The following is a 19,058-nucleotide window of genomic DNA, read 5'->3' as shown; positions in this document are numbered from 1 at the left end:
AAGCTGAATTTATGTAATTTATATACTGTTACCCATGATCTTGACTGGGTCTATAAATGCTATCACAGGTGAATATTAACACTATTAAGGCAGCTTACTCCTCCATATTTTTTACTCAAGCAGAAAAATAGATTGTGAAGTAACAGATAAAAAGAGCATGTGCAGATTTTTCTTGTTAAATCTTTTTGGAGAGAGGTCTTTTACTCCTACTACAAAGGAGCAAGTCGCATTTGTTGTTAGAATATTAATTTGTACTAATTTGCAGTGTCTCTCTGTAACAAAAACCTTTTAAAAACTCAGAATGACATCATGTGCTACGCATTTTGAAATTCTCCAGGGCAACAATTTCTACCAAAATAAAGCATCATATTTACCTATTTTTTTACCCTTTCTATTCTTTAACTTTATAGAATATTTCTTTCTCCTTCTCCAAAACACAGGCTTAATTACACACAATAGAGTATCTTTCCTTAAAAAGTGTAGAATCATTTGGCTTAAGCATCTGAGTAAACACAAATGGTAATCACAGATCATCCTGCTTTTGACAGCTTTCCTGGAAAATGGGACAATCCCTCATTTTAAAAAGGCATTCTCTTTGCTGTGACAGTCACAGGCTATTTTGATATTGAATTAAACAGAAACACTGCAGATGAGAACAAACTAACATGATTTATTCTCCATTTGTGTCAGAGCTGATACAGTATCTTTATTTGTTTGATCTATCTTCATAAAGTTACTTCTGAAATAACATTAATCAGTTCTCCCCATGCGGTTTTGAGATTTTTTTCATGATGATCAGCAATGGACTACAAAACTAAGCTTAAGAATTTTAAGTGATACACTGAATTCTGATGGAGAAGCAGGATGTTATACAAACTGCAAAAACAATAGTAAGAATTACCTTGTCATTACAGGAGCCATTTATTTTGGCAAATCTTCTGAAATTAGACAACTTCATTCTGAATGTTTGCTGAACCTAGCTAACCATTTTCTTCATGTAGGTCATTAAAGGCAGAATTATTACTAGTAATTCACCTTATAAGGATAAAAATATTTGGGGATTTCAGACTTCTTTTTGGTGATTGCCTGATAAGCATCAGGATGTAGCACAGGGCTGTAGCTATTAAAAAGCTAATAGGAATTCCTATTTTCTCAAAATATATTTAAGAAGCAGCAGTGTGCGGGCATTCAATTGTTTTAAATCTACTCCTTTTTCCTTCAAAACCCAACCAAAGCCCTGAATTGGACTCAAACTGGGAGTAGTTTTGATGCAGAAAATTTGCCTTACTGATTAAGATTTATAACAGTGTTAATTAGTAGTTTTATATTTTAAAAAGTCCCCAAAGAAGACAGCAAAAACCGAAACTTAAAAAGCACACATCCAGAATGTAAGTGAATAGAGTAACTGAACACTTACCCTAAAGCTTGGAAAGATGGAATGGAACGTGCCCAGTGCATGGACAAGAAAAGCAACCTGGAGGCAGACTCGCAGATATAGTGAACATTAAGATAATCAGGCATAGGAGAAGGCATGGTGAGCTGCAAGAAAAAAGTAGAAAAAAAAAAAAGAAATAAAGAAAAAAGTGCAAGACAGTTATTTTACTTTCTTCATAATATGCTTAGGAAAATTTCAGTCTTGAGTTTCTTTAAGTGAAGAAATAAAATTGTTTTTTAAATAAACATGGTATAATGCTGACACAAAACAGAATAACTGCCTTTTGCATTATTAGCCACACCATTACATGCTGTATGTAATACAACTACAAAGAAACAAAAAAGACAAAACGTTTGATTCATAGACGAAGATTCATGTCTGGGACAACTGGAGATGGAAAATCTCAAAACTCAACTTCTGAGACATTCTCAAAGAAAAAGAGAGAATAATCACTGTAACTGGAATGAAGTTGCTTACATTAGAGGAGTTACAAATCCTGGAAAGAGAGAGTGAGCGAATGTGTGTGTGTGTGTGTGTGTGTATGAGAATTCTATTTCACAAAACATCTTTTATTTTTAATTAATATTTTAAAAATAAATACATGAGAAATCTTTTGCTGTTTGAGTAAAACACCTAATACACAGCTGCTCCCAAGTCCAAAAAATATAACCAACATACATCAGAAAGGACCCTTCCCAATGTTAATAAGTAAAATCAGTGATGTTACCTGCATATGTGAAGAAAGAGATTTGACCCAAAATAGCTTAGAACTTGTAATTCTGTCTTCAGAAATTAATACTTTTTAATATAATGTTCTGGCTAATGCAATTTTTAAAAAAACCCCTGACATTTGCATTAGAGAAATTCATTTGAATGATCAAAACAGATGCTGATAAGAGGGGTAAAGTTTAACCAAATGCCTGTTACTGAGTAAGTTTTCAGATAAACAAGCTTTTTGATTTGTCCATGAAAATTATGATGATGAAAAAAAAATAGAACGAATTGCTGCAGGCTTGTAAAATGAGAAATAAATCCAGAAAATACATGGCTAACTAACACAGAAACTGTAGTTAAGTCAATTAATACCATACTAAAACAGGGTATCTACACAAAGAAGAAACTGACAAACACACTTAGAAGTCTCAAAATGCAGTTGCAGATTGCATCAGATACACCCATTAACAAGTGAGAATGTGGATGCTGAACCTGCTTCATGCAGTGAAATGCTGACTCCATGCAAATTATTTGTCTACGTAAATCCTTTTGCATGGATTACCCACTATTTTTAAGGTAAGAAACTATAAAATAACCAGTGCAGCTGAACCACTGCAGAGCACAGTACTTTTTCCCAAAGAGTTAACCAGTGAACAAAAGCAGTTCATTCATTGGAAATGAATGCCAACACCTGAACAAATACTCCTCTAAGAAATTAAAAATAAAATTTAATCAGATCATTATTGTACATTACTATGTCAAAACAGTTATAAACAGTCAACAGTAAGAAACTATTCAGTACCCTGAATGCTACATGAGCATCACTGAGTAGTGGCCCCTCTATTTCAACAATGTTCATGCTTGTTTCTCCACCAAGCAGCTGTGCACTGGCATCAATACTTTCAGAGCTCTGGCATGCTGTGCTCTCTCCTGGAGTTAATGCTTTTGCAAGAGTATCAAATGCCCTGTGAGATCACAAACAAACAAAAAGAAAATTTCATTTTAGAGACCGTTTCAATTTAAGAGGAACCTGCACAAGTCTGAAACCTGTATGTAAAGTCTGTTTCAAAGAGTGAGATTTGGAAAATAAAAGTCAGTAGCATGCTTTTCCTGACATTCCATCGAACTCTGAAACAAAAATTAGCAGCAGATCCTGTTTACACTAGTTGCCAACAAATTCACAGTTTTGACATATTGGTTGTGCTGCTGAATCACAGTTTGCTTTTCAAGATCTCTTTAGTGATGTTCACTGAGAGCGCTGGCATGAGCGTTTTGAGGACATAATCATCAGACTGCTGTTACAGTCACTTAGTGCACATGTAAATTTTACAGGCTTTTACTGCTATGAAGCACAGAGTAAGATTTTTTTTTGTTAAGTAATGACTTGTAGTTAGATTTTTCAACTTAATTTGAAAAGACTGCTTCCAAATATTTAAGAGAAAGCACTGCCATGCTTTCAATACAATCCTGAGTACCCTCTGCTGTGTGGCAGTGACTCTTGGCTTTCACAAGCACAAATGCTAGAGGGCAGATGTCAGGACAAGCACAGATGTATTACTCAATATTTCGCTGCTTGATAACACATGTTGTTTTTCTGTTCACAAATACACCTGAGAAACACAACTGACACACCTTCAATCAAAAATACACAGACTTGATCCCTGCCAACAGACAGATGATATATCCTAGGAATAGCATCATTTCTATAGTGTTGCATGAAAAACCTGTGCACTGAGGTCTGAGATTTTTACAAAAGTTGATTATCAGCTTGTGTGTAGAGCTCATTCTCGACTTACAGACATGTTTATTACCACAGCGTCTAAAATCACTGATTTAATGCCAAAGTCTCGGTAACTTGGCCACCTTCTCTACCCCCACACTCCCTAGCTATATGAATTCACTAACATGCTGAAAAAATCGAGCTGTTTGAGATAACTACTCACAACCAAATGAAATACCACAATGAAAGAGCTGCTGACACTGCCTCAAGGTTTGGGATGGTAAATGAACTACTTTTTGGTCCTCACTAGCCTGCGTACCTTGATGAGTACACGTGAGGGTGACTGGAGCATACGCAAGTGGACTATACAGACACACCTGGGCCATCTTCTGTCTCTGGTATATGCAAAGTTGCCACAAAGGGAAGGCATTCACGGCTCAGCTCTAGAAACTATGCTATGGACTCCTGCTAGAAGATCTGAGTTTCAGGTCTTCCACAATTCATTCTTTGCAGTCTTAGACAGAACAGGTGAACACAGCAGCTCAGTGACAGCTGCTTTTTAGGAAGCAACAGAATCTCTGCAGGGCTCTTCATGCGGCAGGGACAGAAATTTAAGAGAGGAACCAGACTTCCCCTTTCCCCAAAAGGAAAATATGCATCTGTCACTATCCTGTATTTATTCTAGCACAGGCTGAAGAGTCCTTTTTAAATAGCGTGGGCACGTACACTTGTTAACCGTGTCTGCCCATGATACTTTCTTCCCAACTCATTCTTCAATGTTCTTCAATCTTCTCCCTCCTATCTCATAAACTGCCAGTAGTAAGCCAGCAGAAGTCAGTAGCAGCTTTGCTTCCTCATGGCTCAGCAAGGTTAGTCCTTTCCCTACACGAATCCCCAACATGAGCAATGACTGTAAGGTAAAACACCACAGAAAAGAAAATCTAGAACAAAGCCTGCCTGGGAGCTATGAACATCTAGCCCACAAAGTGAGAAAACAAAGCATAATCAACATTAAAATACAAGGCAGTGATATCCTTTCCTTCAAATAATTTGGTTCTCTTTTTGTCAGGCTCAGTCACTAACAGATACACAGAACTGCAGATGAACTGTAAAGAAAGAACATCATGAAGCACTAGAGGACAAGGCATGTAAAATTACAATATAAAAGCACTGGGGTGCTTGCAGCAAAAGTTGTACTCTAAGTTTATGTCAGTAAAAGTGAAACTGTAACTACTGTAGCTGCAAGCAATGAATATAATAAAATATATGAAAAGCATGGATGGATAAAATGTGCTCTCTGAAGTCCCTTAAACTCTTCTTCCTCAATAAACATCTGTGTCTGTTAGATCATGCTGGCATATGGCCTGACAAGGAAATCAATAATTTAGAGAAAAATTTTCATTTCTCTTTGAGTAACAACTTCCCTTTCACAGCAGTGTTTATCTTGAACCTCCCCACTGTAAAACTATTAGGTAACCTACTTGACAAGAGTATGCCAAGTCTGAGCTCTTTTAAGGTCTCTGGCTGAGAGAACCTGATGCCTTTTCATAGACAGACTTTTAAACTGAACAGAAACTCTAAAGTTGGCAAAAATAAGCATCTGGAAGTGCCAGCAAATGAAAGATTACTACATGTCTTTGAACAGCCATAGTATTGAGTGATGTCTATCAGCACATGGTACAAGACTACTTATATGGCATATTCTTACATTCTTTACCTAGGAGGACACAGCAAAGGCCAAAATCAGCATCTATAAGAAGTCAGATTGACCTTCTAAGCAGTATATAAAGAAAGGAGCAGAAAAAAAGTGATCTGCTTGCAATTACACAAAGCATTAGAGACCACAGGGGAAATGCAGTATTTCAGCCACTATATGCCCACCTTTTTCTCCTTAACGGATTTACACACTCTTATAGGACTGCACATAAAATGTAGATGGTGTGTAAAATATTGCTGGGACAGCAGTCAGAAGCTTGCATGAGATGACAACCAAGGAAGAACATGATTGTGATTGATGGAGTAACTGTGGATGTTCTGTGTAGTTCTGTATATACCACACAGAACATCTTACACATAGGCTCACCACAATGGCTCAGTTAAAACCGGTGCAAGACACAAGTTTGTAAGATACTCAGTGAATGTATTCGTATTGATAGTGAGAATTCTGTAACTTCTCCCGTGTAGAAAGACAATGCTTTTCAAGTGATTAATAGTTATAAGCATTTAACTATCAGACAGATGAGACCTCTTAAGAACAAGTCTTCCAGGATCACACAAAGTACTAAGACTATAGTACAAGACCTAACGTACCTTAGTATGGCAAACCAAAAGGTAAGAACATCAGCTGTAACATTTATACTGAAATTAATTTCATGTACAAACAACTAAAAGGATTTATTTCTCTAACGGAACTTTCTTTTGATTTCACTTGGAAGAATCTTACAGTATTTATCATCTACATGAGCTTATGCTGATATACTATTACTTTTAAAGCAGATAAATTTCCTACATTGTGATGATTTAATTAATGGTCTGAATTGACAGACACCTTCTTGGAAAGAATAGTATTTTTAAGTGTAACATGCCTTACCTTGTAACATCACTACTAGCTTGTTCTTCCTGCTTGGATTCAGATAATGATGCATCTCCATTACTTAAACTCTCAATCATGGATAGCTCTGTACTGCTTTGTGACATGTCTTTGCATTTACTGAGATTTGCTAATGAAGTCACCACATTTGCCAGTGTACTTAAATCTCCTTGACATGCTTCTACCTAAGGGAAAAAAATAGTTTTTAATTCTCAGTTAATTGGCAGCAGTTAACCTGCAAGAGAAGAGTCTAACTTTCGCATAAACAAAGAATTGAGCATGTGCAAAGAGATACCTGTAAAAAAACTGTTCTCAGTACATGGGTAGCCACAATACAGAAATTAGACACTGCACTGCATCTAAAAGATGAAATATTTTGACATTCACTTGTGAAAGTAATAGCTATCACTTTCAGAAAGAATACTTCTGATGGTAAGCAAGTGCAGAAAGAAGATTTCACTTATCTATGCACTAGTCCATCACCAGGAATATATGACTGCTCCAGATTTTATTTTTAGCATCTTCCTTCCCCATGTAAATGAGTCAGTAGTAATAGGGTAGAAGAATGTCTGAGAAGAAGGAATGCATGGAAAGTCACCTTTATAAACAGGCAGAAAAAGAATTCTGCTGGAGCCTTTTGGTGTTTATGTCTTTGTTTAACTGCGAAGGAACAAAGTGATTCAGTACTGGCTAATAACTCAGAGAGGCGGTAAGATGTGTCCCACCAAAAAAAAAAAGTACATTACTACAGACAAGTATGCTGCTGCTAACACCAGACAGAGCAAGCAAAGCAAAATGCATGAAAACAGTATGAGGTAATTTAGTATCAGCTAGAAAAACACGAACGCTTCCTACTGTGCATATGTGAGGAAGCTACCACATGGCTTTAGTGGATCAGTATGTGCAACAAAATGGAAACAAAGGAAAACCAGTTTAGAAATAAGATTGTTGATGAGATAGGTCTTATCAGCTTTGCCAAAAAAACAGTGATTCCGGAGAAAAAAATCCAACCATATTTATAATATGCACTGTGGTAATGCCAAGAGAAGTTTTGTGAACACCTCATTTTATTTGTGCAAAAGAATGAGCCAAGTGTCAGGATTATCCCAACACAAAAATTAAAATAATACAGCCCTTAAAGCTCTCTAAAAACATGAAAAAAGGGCATTTGCTTTGTAGTGTTTTCAGCATTTGTACTGTGTGAGGCTAAGAGGATTCTTCTGAAGAGAAGGCATTTATAACACAGGTGAATATTATAAAGGAGTGTTTTAAAGATTAACCAAATAAAACACCCTTCTCTCCTTACATATACAATTACAGCAAGTAGCTCTACTTATTATATCAGTCATATCATCACATACCTTATCTGGAGTCATCAGCACAGTAGGCTCACTTTTTATTGCAGATGGATGAATGTTAACAAACATTCCTGATTCCAGCAAACCTGTTGATCTGACAGAAAACAGCACAAGTTTTCATTTTGATTAATTTGAAAATTGAATTTTCCTTTTTCAGAACAGAGATAGCCACTTCTGAATCCAATTTACATACCTTGCTGTTTCATTGTCTGTTACAAAAGTTGGGGTTGCAGCTAATGGACTACGAAGATCTTTCCGAATGTAGATCTTTTCTGTAGAAGCTGCACAGTTAGAAGATTTTTCTCTTGACACTTCAATAGGTTTCCTCTCACACTGTACAGCTACACAAATAATACCCAACTATTAAATCACACCCTGAATTACAGACTAAGAAATAATACTTTTTTCTTTATTTAATATTCAATTTAATATAATTTATAATTCTGAAAATAACTAAAACATATATAAAATATATACCATAACCAACAAGCTAACAAGTTAGATAAAAACCAGCACACTGACTTGATGAGTTATAAGTGAAATGATGTAGTAGTCAAAGTCTGAGACCAAACATATGTAGCATTTTCAAGTTACAATTAAGGGAGACATCCCTTCGTTTTTAACTTGAATCAAAGTGGAAGCTTAAATCTTCTCATTCTCTCAGTTTCACTATCCCACACTCTCACTTCCTTTGTAAAGGACTCATGGTACGTTTTCTATGGATTGTGAGTCTGTGTTGAACCCACGTAACTTCATGCTCTTAAAGAAGCTTCTCGAATTAGGACCTTTGACAATACAGAGGGAAAGGTATATTCAAAAAGTTCAGTTCAGACCATTTAAGATCAATCTGGGCAACACCCTGACTCACAGTCACTGACTTCAGAAATGAAGTGGATTTTTAATTTGAATGGCTCAGTGAAACAAGGTGGAATGAATCTGGGCTTTAGCCTGCAGATTTATCACCTTGCTTTAAAGAGTTCCCCTATGGGGAAAATGGAAATATGAAAAATGTGTAACTTGAGATAAAACATTAAAAACTTTTCAAGAAAGCAGTAGACTATGATGCTATTCAAACTTTTACACTGATACTGATAAATATCTTAAAACCTCAAATGTCATAGTATCAAAAACTGACAATGCCATTGAAGCCAACCTGCAACCCAGAAATAGTGCTTTAAAGGGTGGGAGAGGGAGGCAAGTATTTCATCTTTCTTTGCAAACACTGTGCTCACTAGCAGGGTCTGACTGCTGAGAAAAGGCCAAGGCTTATTCAAGGGACAAATAACCCCCACTGAGGGAGCTACAGTCAGGGATGATGCTAAGTTTTCTTTCCTTTTCCCACCCCATTGAGGAATGAGACTTATCACCAAACAATCCTCTCCCCTACTCAGTATTCCCCCGTGACCCAGAGATTATTTTCCTGCCTTCCGATCCCTAACCCCAGAGAATTTGTTCTGCTTATAAAGTCTTCTGTGGAGGGGCCTTTTCTTACATAACTGTCAGCTGAACTAGAGGGTAAAGATCCACTTTCACTGTCCCAGCTTTTCCTCCCTTTCTGAATTAATTTCCTCTGTGTTACTGATTTCTGCTGAGAGAAGCAGGGCTGTAAGGAGGAAAATGTCCACAGAGGTTCAAGAGGGTCAGCCAAATAAGAACAGGGTGACAGAAAGCAGAGAACAAGACCAATACTGTATGCAGCAGCAGCGTCACAGTATTAGGTCTGAAGAATTTGTGTTTTGTGTGATTTTCTGTGCATTTAGTATTCTGATACTGCTGTGATATTCCAATACCACTACATCTAATGTATGGAAGGCTAAAAAGGAACTTGGAATCTGCAGGAATTGGTAAGAACTAAACTTTAGATCACTATGGATCTCTGCCTTGTAAATAACTGTCTCTGCAGAGCTTTGCCAAAAGTGAACAGTAATTGCCAGTAATCTCAGTTATGGAAAAACCGAAAGGAAGTAGAATTCAAAAAATTCAGTAGCTTAATTTACACATAAAAAAGTTGAACTGCATTAAAAAAATGCAGACATGCTTTATATTTGCCACATAGGAGTAACAATTCACTCACTTTCATCACATGGGATGAGCTTCTTAAGCTTTTAAAGCAAACACTCGAAAGCATTTTGTATTTCTGATACACCAAACTTGTACAGTTCTTTAAACGAAAAAGATACAATGATTTAAAAATATATAATCAAGATAACAATTTGTATCTATACAAAGCATATCTTTTGTAGCACGAAGTAGCTGCCAGGGAAAGCAATTTGCTCTTATTCAGACTTACAATCTTGTTTCATCCCGAAGGCGATGCATCTCTGCAGCCTGCAATACTGACAGCGATTCCGGTGGTGTTTGTTAATGACACAGTCTTTTGTTCCTCGGCAGGAATAAACTAAATTCTTCCGTATACTCCTTTTAAAGAATCCTTTGCATCCCTCACAAGTTACTGCTCCATAATGACGCCCTAGTTACAAAGTACCAGAAAGCATGACATTAATTTTACAGTAGAATGTTTTTTTTTTAGACTTCATGTTTATTAAAAACAAAGTATCAGCTATTTTACCCACAAAAAGAACACTCTTTTTCCCCATGGGTTTCAGATCTTAAAATATATTGAGGCTATAAAACAACATAGAAAAGCAAGTGAGCCATTTCTCTAGTTCAAAGCATGTGAACAGGATTTTACAAATAGGCAAGCTGCTTATTAAGTTATTTCCTTATCTGTTGACAGTAGTGTTAAAAAAGGCTAAGAAAACAGGTTAGCAAGAATACAGCAAAAAATATTTTAATTTATACATTTCTCTAGCAATTTTTCCTACAGACAATCCCTGTGATTGCTCATTACAAGTTCAGCTGTCAAAATTGTATGCATTAAATCTAATGAAACCTTGGAAAGTGCAAACATGGCATTGGCATTTGACAGCAGTAGGCAGTCACTTCAAAGCTTTGCTTTCATCTTTCATTTTCCTAACAGGGTAATGGTACCTCCATAGTTCTTGCAGTAAAACATCAATGAAAGAATAATTTAGAATCGCTACAACTCTTTTTTTTTTTTTTGAAGACCAGTTCTGTGAGTTTTCTGTATAATATAAAAATTTCTATGATATACTACAGAAAGTAAGTTTGAAAATTATTTTTAGAAGTAAATTATTTTTATTTTGCATAAACTATAAACATTACTAAAAAGGATTGAGGGCATCCTTGGCAGTTACAACAATTTCGATTTATGAATCCCTTAAGTACTTACAGCACATTACAAAAATAAATCACAAACATGACCCAATTTAGGAGAAAACACTTTTAGATTCTTTCCAGAAGTTTCTAGAAATTCTAACAGGTTTTCTAGATTCCTTTCACAACCTTTTTACCACTACTAAAATGTGAAATTTCAAAAGCATAATATATATTAAAAGAATAATGTGTGAAACATTTTTGCAGAAGCTGGATTATGAATATTCATTCTGTAAAATACTCGTGCATGCTGCTTCTGCACCTCCTCTTTGCTGTAGCTTCTTGGATTCCAGCTTGGAAGTGTCTGCAAAGCAGTTTTCATGACATTGTTTGTGACATGGGAGGCTCCCCAAAACCTACAGATGCTCAGAGAAACATGGCAGTCTCCCCAAAGTCATTACCACTACCCAATACTCCAAGGCCAGCACAGGAGGAACACCTCCTGGGATCTCCAGCCCCTCAACGGAGACTCCAGCCCTCCACTGGAGAGTCAGAGAAGTGTTAACAATCAGAATACACCAACCAGATCTTTGCCTTATGCTTGGCAGAAATTTCCTCAAGATGAGTGAAGTCTGACATGTATTTAAAGCTCTAGCAACTGCATTTTTAACGTTAAACTTTGCCAATTTTTGGGAAAAAAAACTGTAATTGATTTTATTTTCTAGGAAGTTTGCTCCCCACTGAAAGGAGACCTCGCAGGTTCCTCACTAGGGGAAATGGAGGGGCAGGCACCAACCTCCTCACTCCGGTGACAGGACCAAAGGGAATGGCATGAAGTTGGTCTGGGGGATTTTAGGATAGATGTTAGGAAAAAGGTTCTTTACCCAGAGGGTGGTTGGGCACTGGAACAGGCTTCCCAGGGCAGTGGTCACAGCATCAAACCTGAGAGAGCTCAAGAAGTGTTTGGACAATGCTCTCAGGTACATGGTGTGACTCATGGGGATGGTGCTGTGCAGGGCTGGGAGTTGGACTTCAGTGATCCTTGTGGGTCCCTTACAACTCAGGATATTTTATGATTCTATATTAAACAACAATAAATCCTATCCATGAACACTAGAGTACCATTTAGTGTAATTCTCCACCACATGTAAAGAGATTTATATATGTATATGCATGCAAACTGTTATAAAAATTTTAAACTGCTTTTATAAAATTGCACTACCTTAAAAGAAAAAGGAAAGAAAAAAAATAAATACCTGATGCTTTGTCTCCACATACAACACACAGATCAAACACTTTATTTAAGCCCTGTTCATTGGGTGAGTTGTCTGTTAAAATCTGAAAAAAAGTGTGAAAGAATTTAATTTTTCTTTTTCTTACCATCTAGATAGTAAAATACATCTCATGCTCTTGGTTTTTGTCTAAGATAGGGGACTAAATCTACAAAGTATCATGTTTTCTTCATTACATCTAATAGTCTTCAGAGACACAAAGTAATTACCTGCCATGCCACTGTGCTCCTTGTCAGGAGGGAACAAGACTTTTGTTATGCTTCTGAGAAGAATTCAAGATTTCATTTATCTAAACACTAATTCTGCGAAATGGACTGGCATTTTGAAAAACTTTTAGCATCAGCATACTCTTACCTTTTGTTCCATTTTATACTTATATACTAATGACTCATCCATAGTACAAAAGAAGACTTAAGCATTAAACAGATGGAACAAAAAAATCCCTTGTAAAGGCTACCAGATCTACACTGAGGTTTATTGACTCCTTTTTTTATAATACACACAAACTTGAACCAAAAGAAGATGTACTCTGGACACTATCATTATCAATTAGTATTATAGTTTGGCTTTCAGTAACAGTTTGACATTACTCAGGTATTCTTGTCTTGTCTCATTCATTTATCTCTGGTACCTGTAAAGCTTTGTAACCACATAATTTTAGAATTCCAGTACTACAGGGTAGGCATCAGAACCTTCCACTTAAGCTTTGAAAACTATCCCACTGCAACATAAATAAAGCACAGCAAAAACTCCATTTAAAAAAGGAACACACGAATCACAAGTAACAACCCAACACCATCCTGACACAGAAAAGAAAAAAAAATTCTTCTCATTAAAAAGAGAATACAGTTTAGAAGATTGAAGAGTTTTTAACTTCTACTGTGTCTTAAAGGGAAGCCAGGCTCCTCATTCTTGCTTCACTTACTCAGAACAGGACCTCTAATAAAAAGGGAAGTAACTGAAACAGAAAGTACTCTCTCTTCTACAGAGAAAATTAAGAATTGTGCTTTTTAGAGTTTGGAACACAGTACAGATGATATATGCAGGAAAGTTTAACAAGCATACTTCTAGTTAGCCTTTTAAACAATACTGTCTCCAAGGTTCATCTCTTAAGTTTTCTTTAAAAAAATACCAACTTCTTAAGAAAAATAAGACGATGAGTTAAGAGAATATTAACCTTTGGATCCTTCCAAATTTCCAGTATTAATGTTATGTATTTTCATGATATTATATAAAATACATATAAATAAATGTTAAGTCCTTCCATAAATTAAAGCTACACTGAAATGGGAAGTTCCACATATGGAAAGACTACAGAGTCAGCCCATGAGGAGATAAAAATCCCAGACTCAGAGAATTCATTAACTGACCTTGAACATGAGGAATAAAAATTATTAATATGAAGAAGAGCCACTGAAGTTAAAATAGAGGATGGGAGAAAGGGTCTTGCCAAATGAGTCAATGTAAAGATAAGATGCAACAACAGAGAGGTTTTTGGCAGAACAAACAAATGGGCATTTCAAGTGAAGGCTACAGAAGAAGAAGAAAACAGGTGAAATTGCAGACAGAAAGATCATTTGAGGGAGAAAATACAAAGATCCCAAAGGGGATGCAGGTGAACAACAAATGAATGGAACTCTCTATTTCATGAACTTTTAAATGGACAAAGGAAATTTCTACTGATATGTATCAGCAGACAACAGAACAATTTAACTAGAGTGACAGAATACTCTGCTGCCTCTCAAACTGACCTATTTTGCCCAAATGATACAATCAGAACTACAGCTTTCAAATTTTTGTACACACTTCCTCTTTTCCTGAATTTTGCCTTCTAAACCAGTGTGGCACACTTCTCATCTCTTAAGTTGTCTTTGAAAATAATTTTCATGTGGATTACTCATATCCCATTGGTTTGTATTTTTGTTGAGGCTTACCTAAAATACAAAGTGGATGATAACACTAAGCATGCTTCAATACCTCTCAATAGGATTGGCTTTTGCTACCGGTCCCCTATTCACAGTAATCCAATTCTTTGGAGCAAGGACCTAGGATGTCCATTTGCAAAGAACTGTGAGTTTCAGAAACAAAAGTATTATATAATACAGAGATTCTTTCAAGCTTACACAACATGTGGGTAGTGAATCAGAGTGGACTGGTTCACAGAAGAGCACAAACTAAACAGTCTGCAGGGTCTGCAGCTGAAAAGAGATTACCTGAAAGAGGATATTGTAGTGATTTATAAACCCCCACACAAATCCTTACTAGTATCTTATAGTGCAAGAGACACCCAATTAAACACTTCTCGCAGATGGCCAAATCAACTTAAGTATTCTTTGCACACCATACGATACTATAGGATATTATATAGACTAAAGTTTATATGGTCTATATAAATAACAAAAAAGGTTGTTTAATAGCAGCTATCAAATATGATGGTCTTACTGCAGTCTCCAAATCAGGAGGTTGCTCTGTATCACCAGCTAATGGAAGTAAAAGGATATGCTCAGAGAGATCATTATTTACTTGGCCAGTTTTTAATATTTTTCCTTAAGCAGCTGCTTATGGTCATAATGTTTAAGTGTTTTGTAAGGAACTAAATGGACTGTAGCTACCTGAATGTTGTCTGGCCTACCACTGATGTATTTTAACAGCAGCATAAATGTGCGTGGGTGAACTATATGCAGTAACGGTACCTTAGCTGGAGTGCAGTAACCTCCTACTTCATGCTGAAGAAGGTCACATCTCCCAACTCTTCTTGCATGTTTTTGACATAATTCACATCGGTGCCATCCCATCCCTGCCAGGCTGAGGATTGGAAGTTGGAGGGTGGCAACTATGGAAGTGGCACATATAACGTGCATGAGAGTAAGCTGCACTGGGGACCAGCTTAGGGAGTTACAACCCTGGCTAGTTACAGTATCACATTAGTAAACCCAAAATCATTAGTGTTATTTTCTCCTCCCCACGGACTAATGTATTTCCTGCTAAATCGTCTGAGCACTACTGTAGACTACAATTCACACAGCTGAACAGTTGCAACAGTGTACAAAAAGGAAAACAAGCAAAAGGAAATGTTAAGCGATAAGGATAATGGAGAAAAGTGCACGTTTTTTAACAATACATGAAAACAGATGGAGAGTCAACAAGCAGAAATAAAGGACTGTTGGCATGGCAGAATCTGGAAATGACAATAAAAATAACTCTATTCTTTCTAACATCATGAGCCAGCATATAAATTTTAAAAGCAACAAATCTACTAAAAAAAGTTTTTTAATAATTTCCAAGTATCCACAATGAGTCGTAGTGCAAGGAAAATTATACTTTAAAAAAAATCAAAAAGGAGAACCCAGACAGACTTATTTGGAAATAAAACATCTTTTCTTATCCCATTTGAATGAAAATTACAAAATAAAGTGGATTATCTACCTGGATGTGTTGTGCAGATATATCAGGGGATGCAAAAAACAGTTGGTTGACACCTGCAGCATCTGGAGTTGCCAGGATAACTTTTCCTGGAGTGGAATCTTGTCTGGCAAGGATCACCTTGCTTGGGGTAGAGCCATCATGATTTGTTAAGATGAACTGCTTGCCTGCTGAGCTCTGATCAAGTGCTGTAACAATCTGAATCTTCTGGCCCGTCTGCTGATCTGTGACAATCTAATAATACATTTATCTCAAATTGTTACGGTAATTTAAGTTAACTTTTTGGACCCAATCCGGGCACTTGAAGAAAATGGGAATTTTGCCTTTCACATTTGAGAAGCAGGATCATCTTCCCCTCTGTCACACAAGAGCGAATTAAACTCAGGCGAAAACTTGGATTTTCACTGTATTTGAAACACATTTCAACCAAGGGTGTTTGAAGTGAAAACCTGAGTTCGTACTCAATTTTTACAACTGGCGCATGCTTTTACAACAGTACTGACACTCTTGACAATTCTAACATCCAGAACTCAAGGCATGCCTGTAGCTGAGCCCCAAGACCCATCAGGTTATGAGAAATCTTAAATCTTGAATTCACCACATTCTACATGAAGTGCTCACAGCACCTCCAAAGTTTGGTTACTTAGTAAAAAACTTCTTAAAACCACAAATAGAGATGTCCAAGTGAAAGAAGTAAGCATCAAACAGCAGGAAGAGCAATCATATTGTTGCACCTGTATATACATTTTAGATTTCATTTTGTGCGGACCTTTTTCTACATATACATTTCTAAATAAAATAAGTGAAACAGAATCTCTTTCCCTGTCTTTTTTTCTTTTCTTCTTTTAAGGAAAAACTGATTTTCGTTCTGTAATCAAGAACAGATCTACAGGCTGTTTTTTTCCATTTTATCCCTATATTCAAGCACAAACACAGCAGAATTTTATTAAATAATCCGCCACTTTCTGCCAACTTTTCCATAAGATTATAATTCTTGGAGAAAATAATCAACATTCTATATATATATTCTATTATAAATCTCACTTTTAGTCACTTAATTTCTCCATCAAAATGCCAATGTAAAAAACTCCCTGATTTATTCTGGAGACTAAGGAAAATTATCCTACAAAGACTGTTTCCTGCAAGCTATTTTGAATTAGAGCTCAATAAAATAGCTCCTATTAACTTGTTTTTTAAACTATAGCCAAACATTTATGTTTACCTACACATACCCAACATTCCTATTACGGATATGAATTTTATTTTTATTACAGATGACATTTAGTTCATTGTCTAACACTTACCATAACTAGTCCCACAGTAACTGGGGTGTCAATATTAATTACATTTCCTAGGTGGAGAACCATGGCACAAAGAAACAGAATGAGGCATAATCTCACAGGAGTTTTTTTTCAGCTTTGCTATTGCACCTTCACAACAGGCTTATTATTTTCTCTAAATGCTCAATACCTGTGTATAGTTTACATTTTAAAAAGATAAGCAGTGATGAGTATCCAATTTCAGCAGTTATAATGCAATATTGCCACTTTCAAATATTCAGAAATAATGAGTTTCAAAATACACAAAATGATTGTGTTTCCTTCAGGTGACTTTGTGCTCTTAACATTTTAATGGATCAAATTTCAATTCTTTTTCTCTGCAAAATATGATTAAAAGCTTCTCTAAGAGAAAAGTGCCAGTAAAATGATAAAATTCTAAATGCTAAAGAACAAAAAATATGGGATTTGGGGTGTAGGGTGAGAAGACAATGCAAAAACATGACAATAATTATCAACACAATAAATTTTCTGTTCAGTTTTTTCATATATCCACACGTCTGGGACCACAAATGGCTATAGCAATCCCTTATTTCTTCTTTAAATTCCTTTATGTTGGTTCTGTATTCTTTAGAAGGCAAACTTCCTTGCCGTTTTCATTTCCTTCCTTCCTTAATTTCCTTTTCCTTGTTCCATTTTCCTTCATTTACAATCTTTATTTCTCCTGTGTAATTTTTACTGTTTTCAAAGTAGCTGATATTCCATTCCCCTTCTTTCCAAACACATCTATTTTATTTAGATTAGGAGAAATCCAATGTATATTATCCTCAACAGGGTGCATAGATGTACAAAAGCCAAACAGAACGCTGCTGTTTTTTGAATTTCCAGACCTGCTCTTTGAAAGACACTCTTATCTAAAATTTGTCACCCTATCAAATCTTAAAAGTGCAACTGTGTGTACCCCAAAAAAGGTATATACTCCATCTAGTTAGGTTTATACAAAGTAAACTCAAAAACCAGCATGCCCCAATCAGTGAAGACACAAACTTGAACTACAGCTGAAATTTTGGAATATATATACTAAGTTATCTTTTTTCCTGTGGTAGTCCAGCTGTGTAATTAAGAAAATATATGTACTTGTAGATAAATACGGCAGGACAGTAGGCAAAAGAATCACTGCTACTTTACACAATTCTCTTCACCTTCTATTTAACAATAGAGTCCCAACTCTTCAAATGGGTTCCTGCAATTCTAGGAGGATGCCCAGGTAGTTTTCACTACATGATACAGTGTTACGTTAACATCCATACCAAGCTGTTCAACCTGCACAAGTGGCTTCTGCAGCTGACAAGCATTTGACAGAGGCATAAGAGAAAGCAGTTTAAACAACTAAGCACATTCTGTCTGCAGCTGACCTCTTATGGCCATACACCTGCAAAAACTCCACCTACATTGCAATGGGGACACTGAAAAGTGGAGCAGTTCACCATAGTACAACAACCTGCAACACCTAAATGCCAAGGTAAGAGAAAAAAATAATCAGAGGGAAGAAAAAAAGCACTTATCTTCTGAAGAGAATCCATCATGACTCAGTGACAACACACTATCTTTCTTAATAATCTGAAACTCACTATTGCTAAAACGATAATGTTATAAAACAGGAATATATCAATTCAGGATTGACTGCATAAATATACACTACCCTCATGTACTTCATTTAAGCACCCTGATGATAATGGAAGATATTACTTTCCTTTATTGCTTTTAAGCCTGGTCTGTTAACAAGTTTTGACTTCCATTTGAACATCATTTCAATGAATTAAACACCTCAATAACTGTGTGTTCCTATTTTAGGAAAAAGAAAGTGTCTAAACACAGACAACTAATACACCTGTTTAGAACAGCCAGTTTTGTGCAAAAATGTCTGTTGAAAAAATGTGGCATTCAACTTTTCTCTCAGAAGTAATGCTAGCATTCCCTAAGAAGATTGACTAATGAAACATGTTTTAAAGAACCTTTTACTGAGGATTTTTTATTTCAAGATTCCAGATAATTAAGTGCATTTAATAATA

General features: G+C 36.1%; 1 protein-coding gene across 9 annotated transcripts in view; it reads right to left on the bottom strand.

Annotated features, from left to right (window-relative positions):
* NR2C1 (nuclear receptor subfamily 2 group C member 1) overlaps positions 1–19,058 on the bottom strand; it is a 62,274-nt gene that overhangs the window by 16,375 nt on the left and 26,841 nt on the right. For 6 of the 9 annotated variants that reach the window (XR_014226325.1, XM_082279705.1, XM_082279701.1 and 3 more), the window contains 8 exons: positions 15,713–15,943; positions 12,251–12,332; positions 10,108–10,287; positions 8,011–8,158; positions 7,821–7,911; positions 6,460–6,644; positions 2,952–3,114; positions 1,418–1,539 (listed from right to left, as the gene is read on the bottom strand). Coding sequence is in view for 8 of the 9 variants with exons in the window: in XM_082279705.1 (XP_082135831.1) it covers positions 1,418–1,539; positions 2,952–3,114; positions 6,460–6,644; positions 7,821–7,911; positions 8,011–8,158; positions 10,108–10,287; positions 12,251–12,332; positions 15,713–15,943 (1,202 nt within the window). In the remaining variant the exon portion in view is untranslated. The remainder of the gene's footprint in view (positions 1–1,417; positions 1,540–2,951; positions 3,115–6,459; positions 6,645–7,820; positions 7,912–8,010; positions 8,159–10,107; positions 10,288–12,250; positions 12,333–15,712; positions 15,944–19,058) is intronic. The other 3 variants (XM_082279708.1, XM_082279706.1, XM_082279707.1) reach the window with 1 other exon arrangement.

This window comes from Coloeus monedula (assembly GCF_965178545.1).
Source record: "Coloeus monedula genome assembly, chromosome: 4".
In the NCBI taxonomy this organism is placed as follows: Eukaryota; Metazoa; Chordata; class Aves; order Passeriformes; family Corvidae; genus Coloeus; species Coloeus monedula.
The sequence above is the reverse complement of the archived record's forward strand: the minus strand, read 5'-3'. Positions and strand labels throughout refer to the sequence as shown.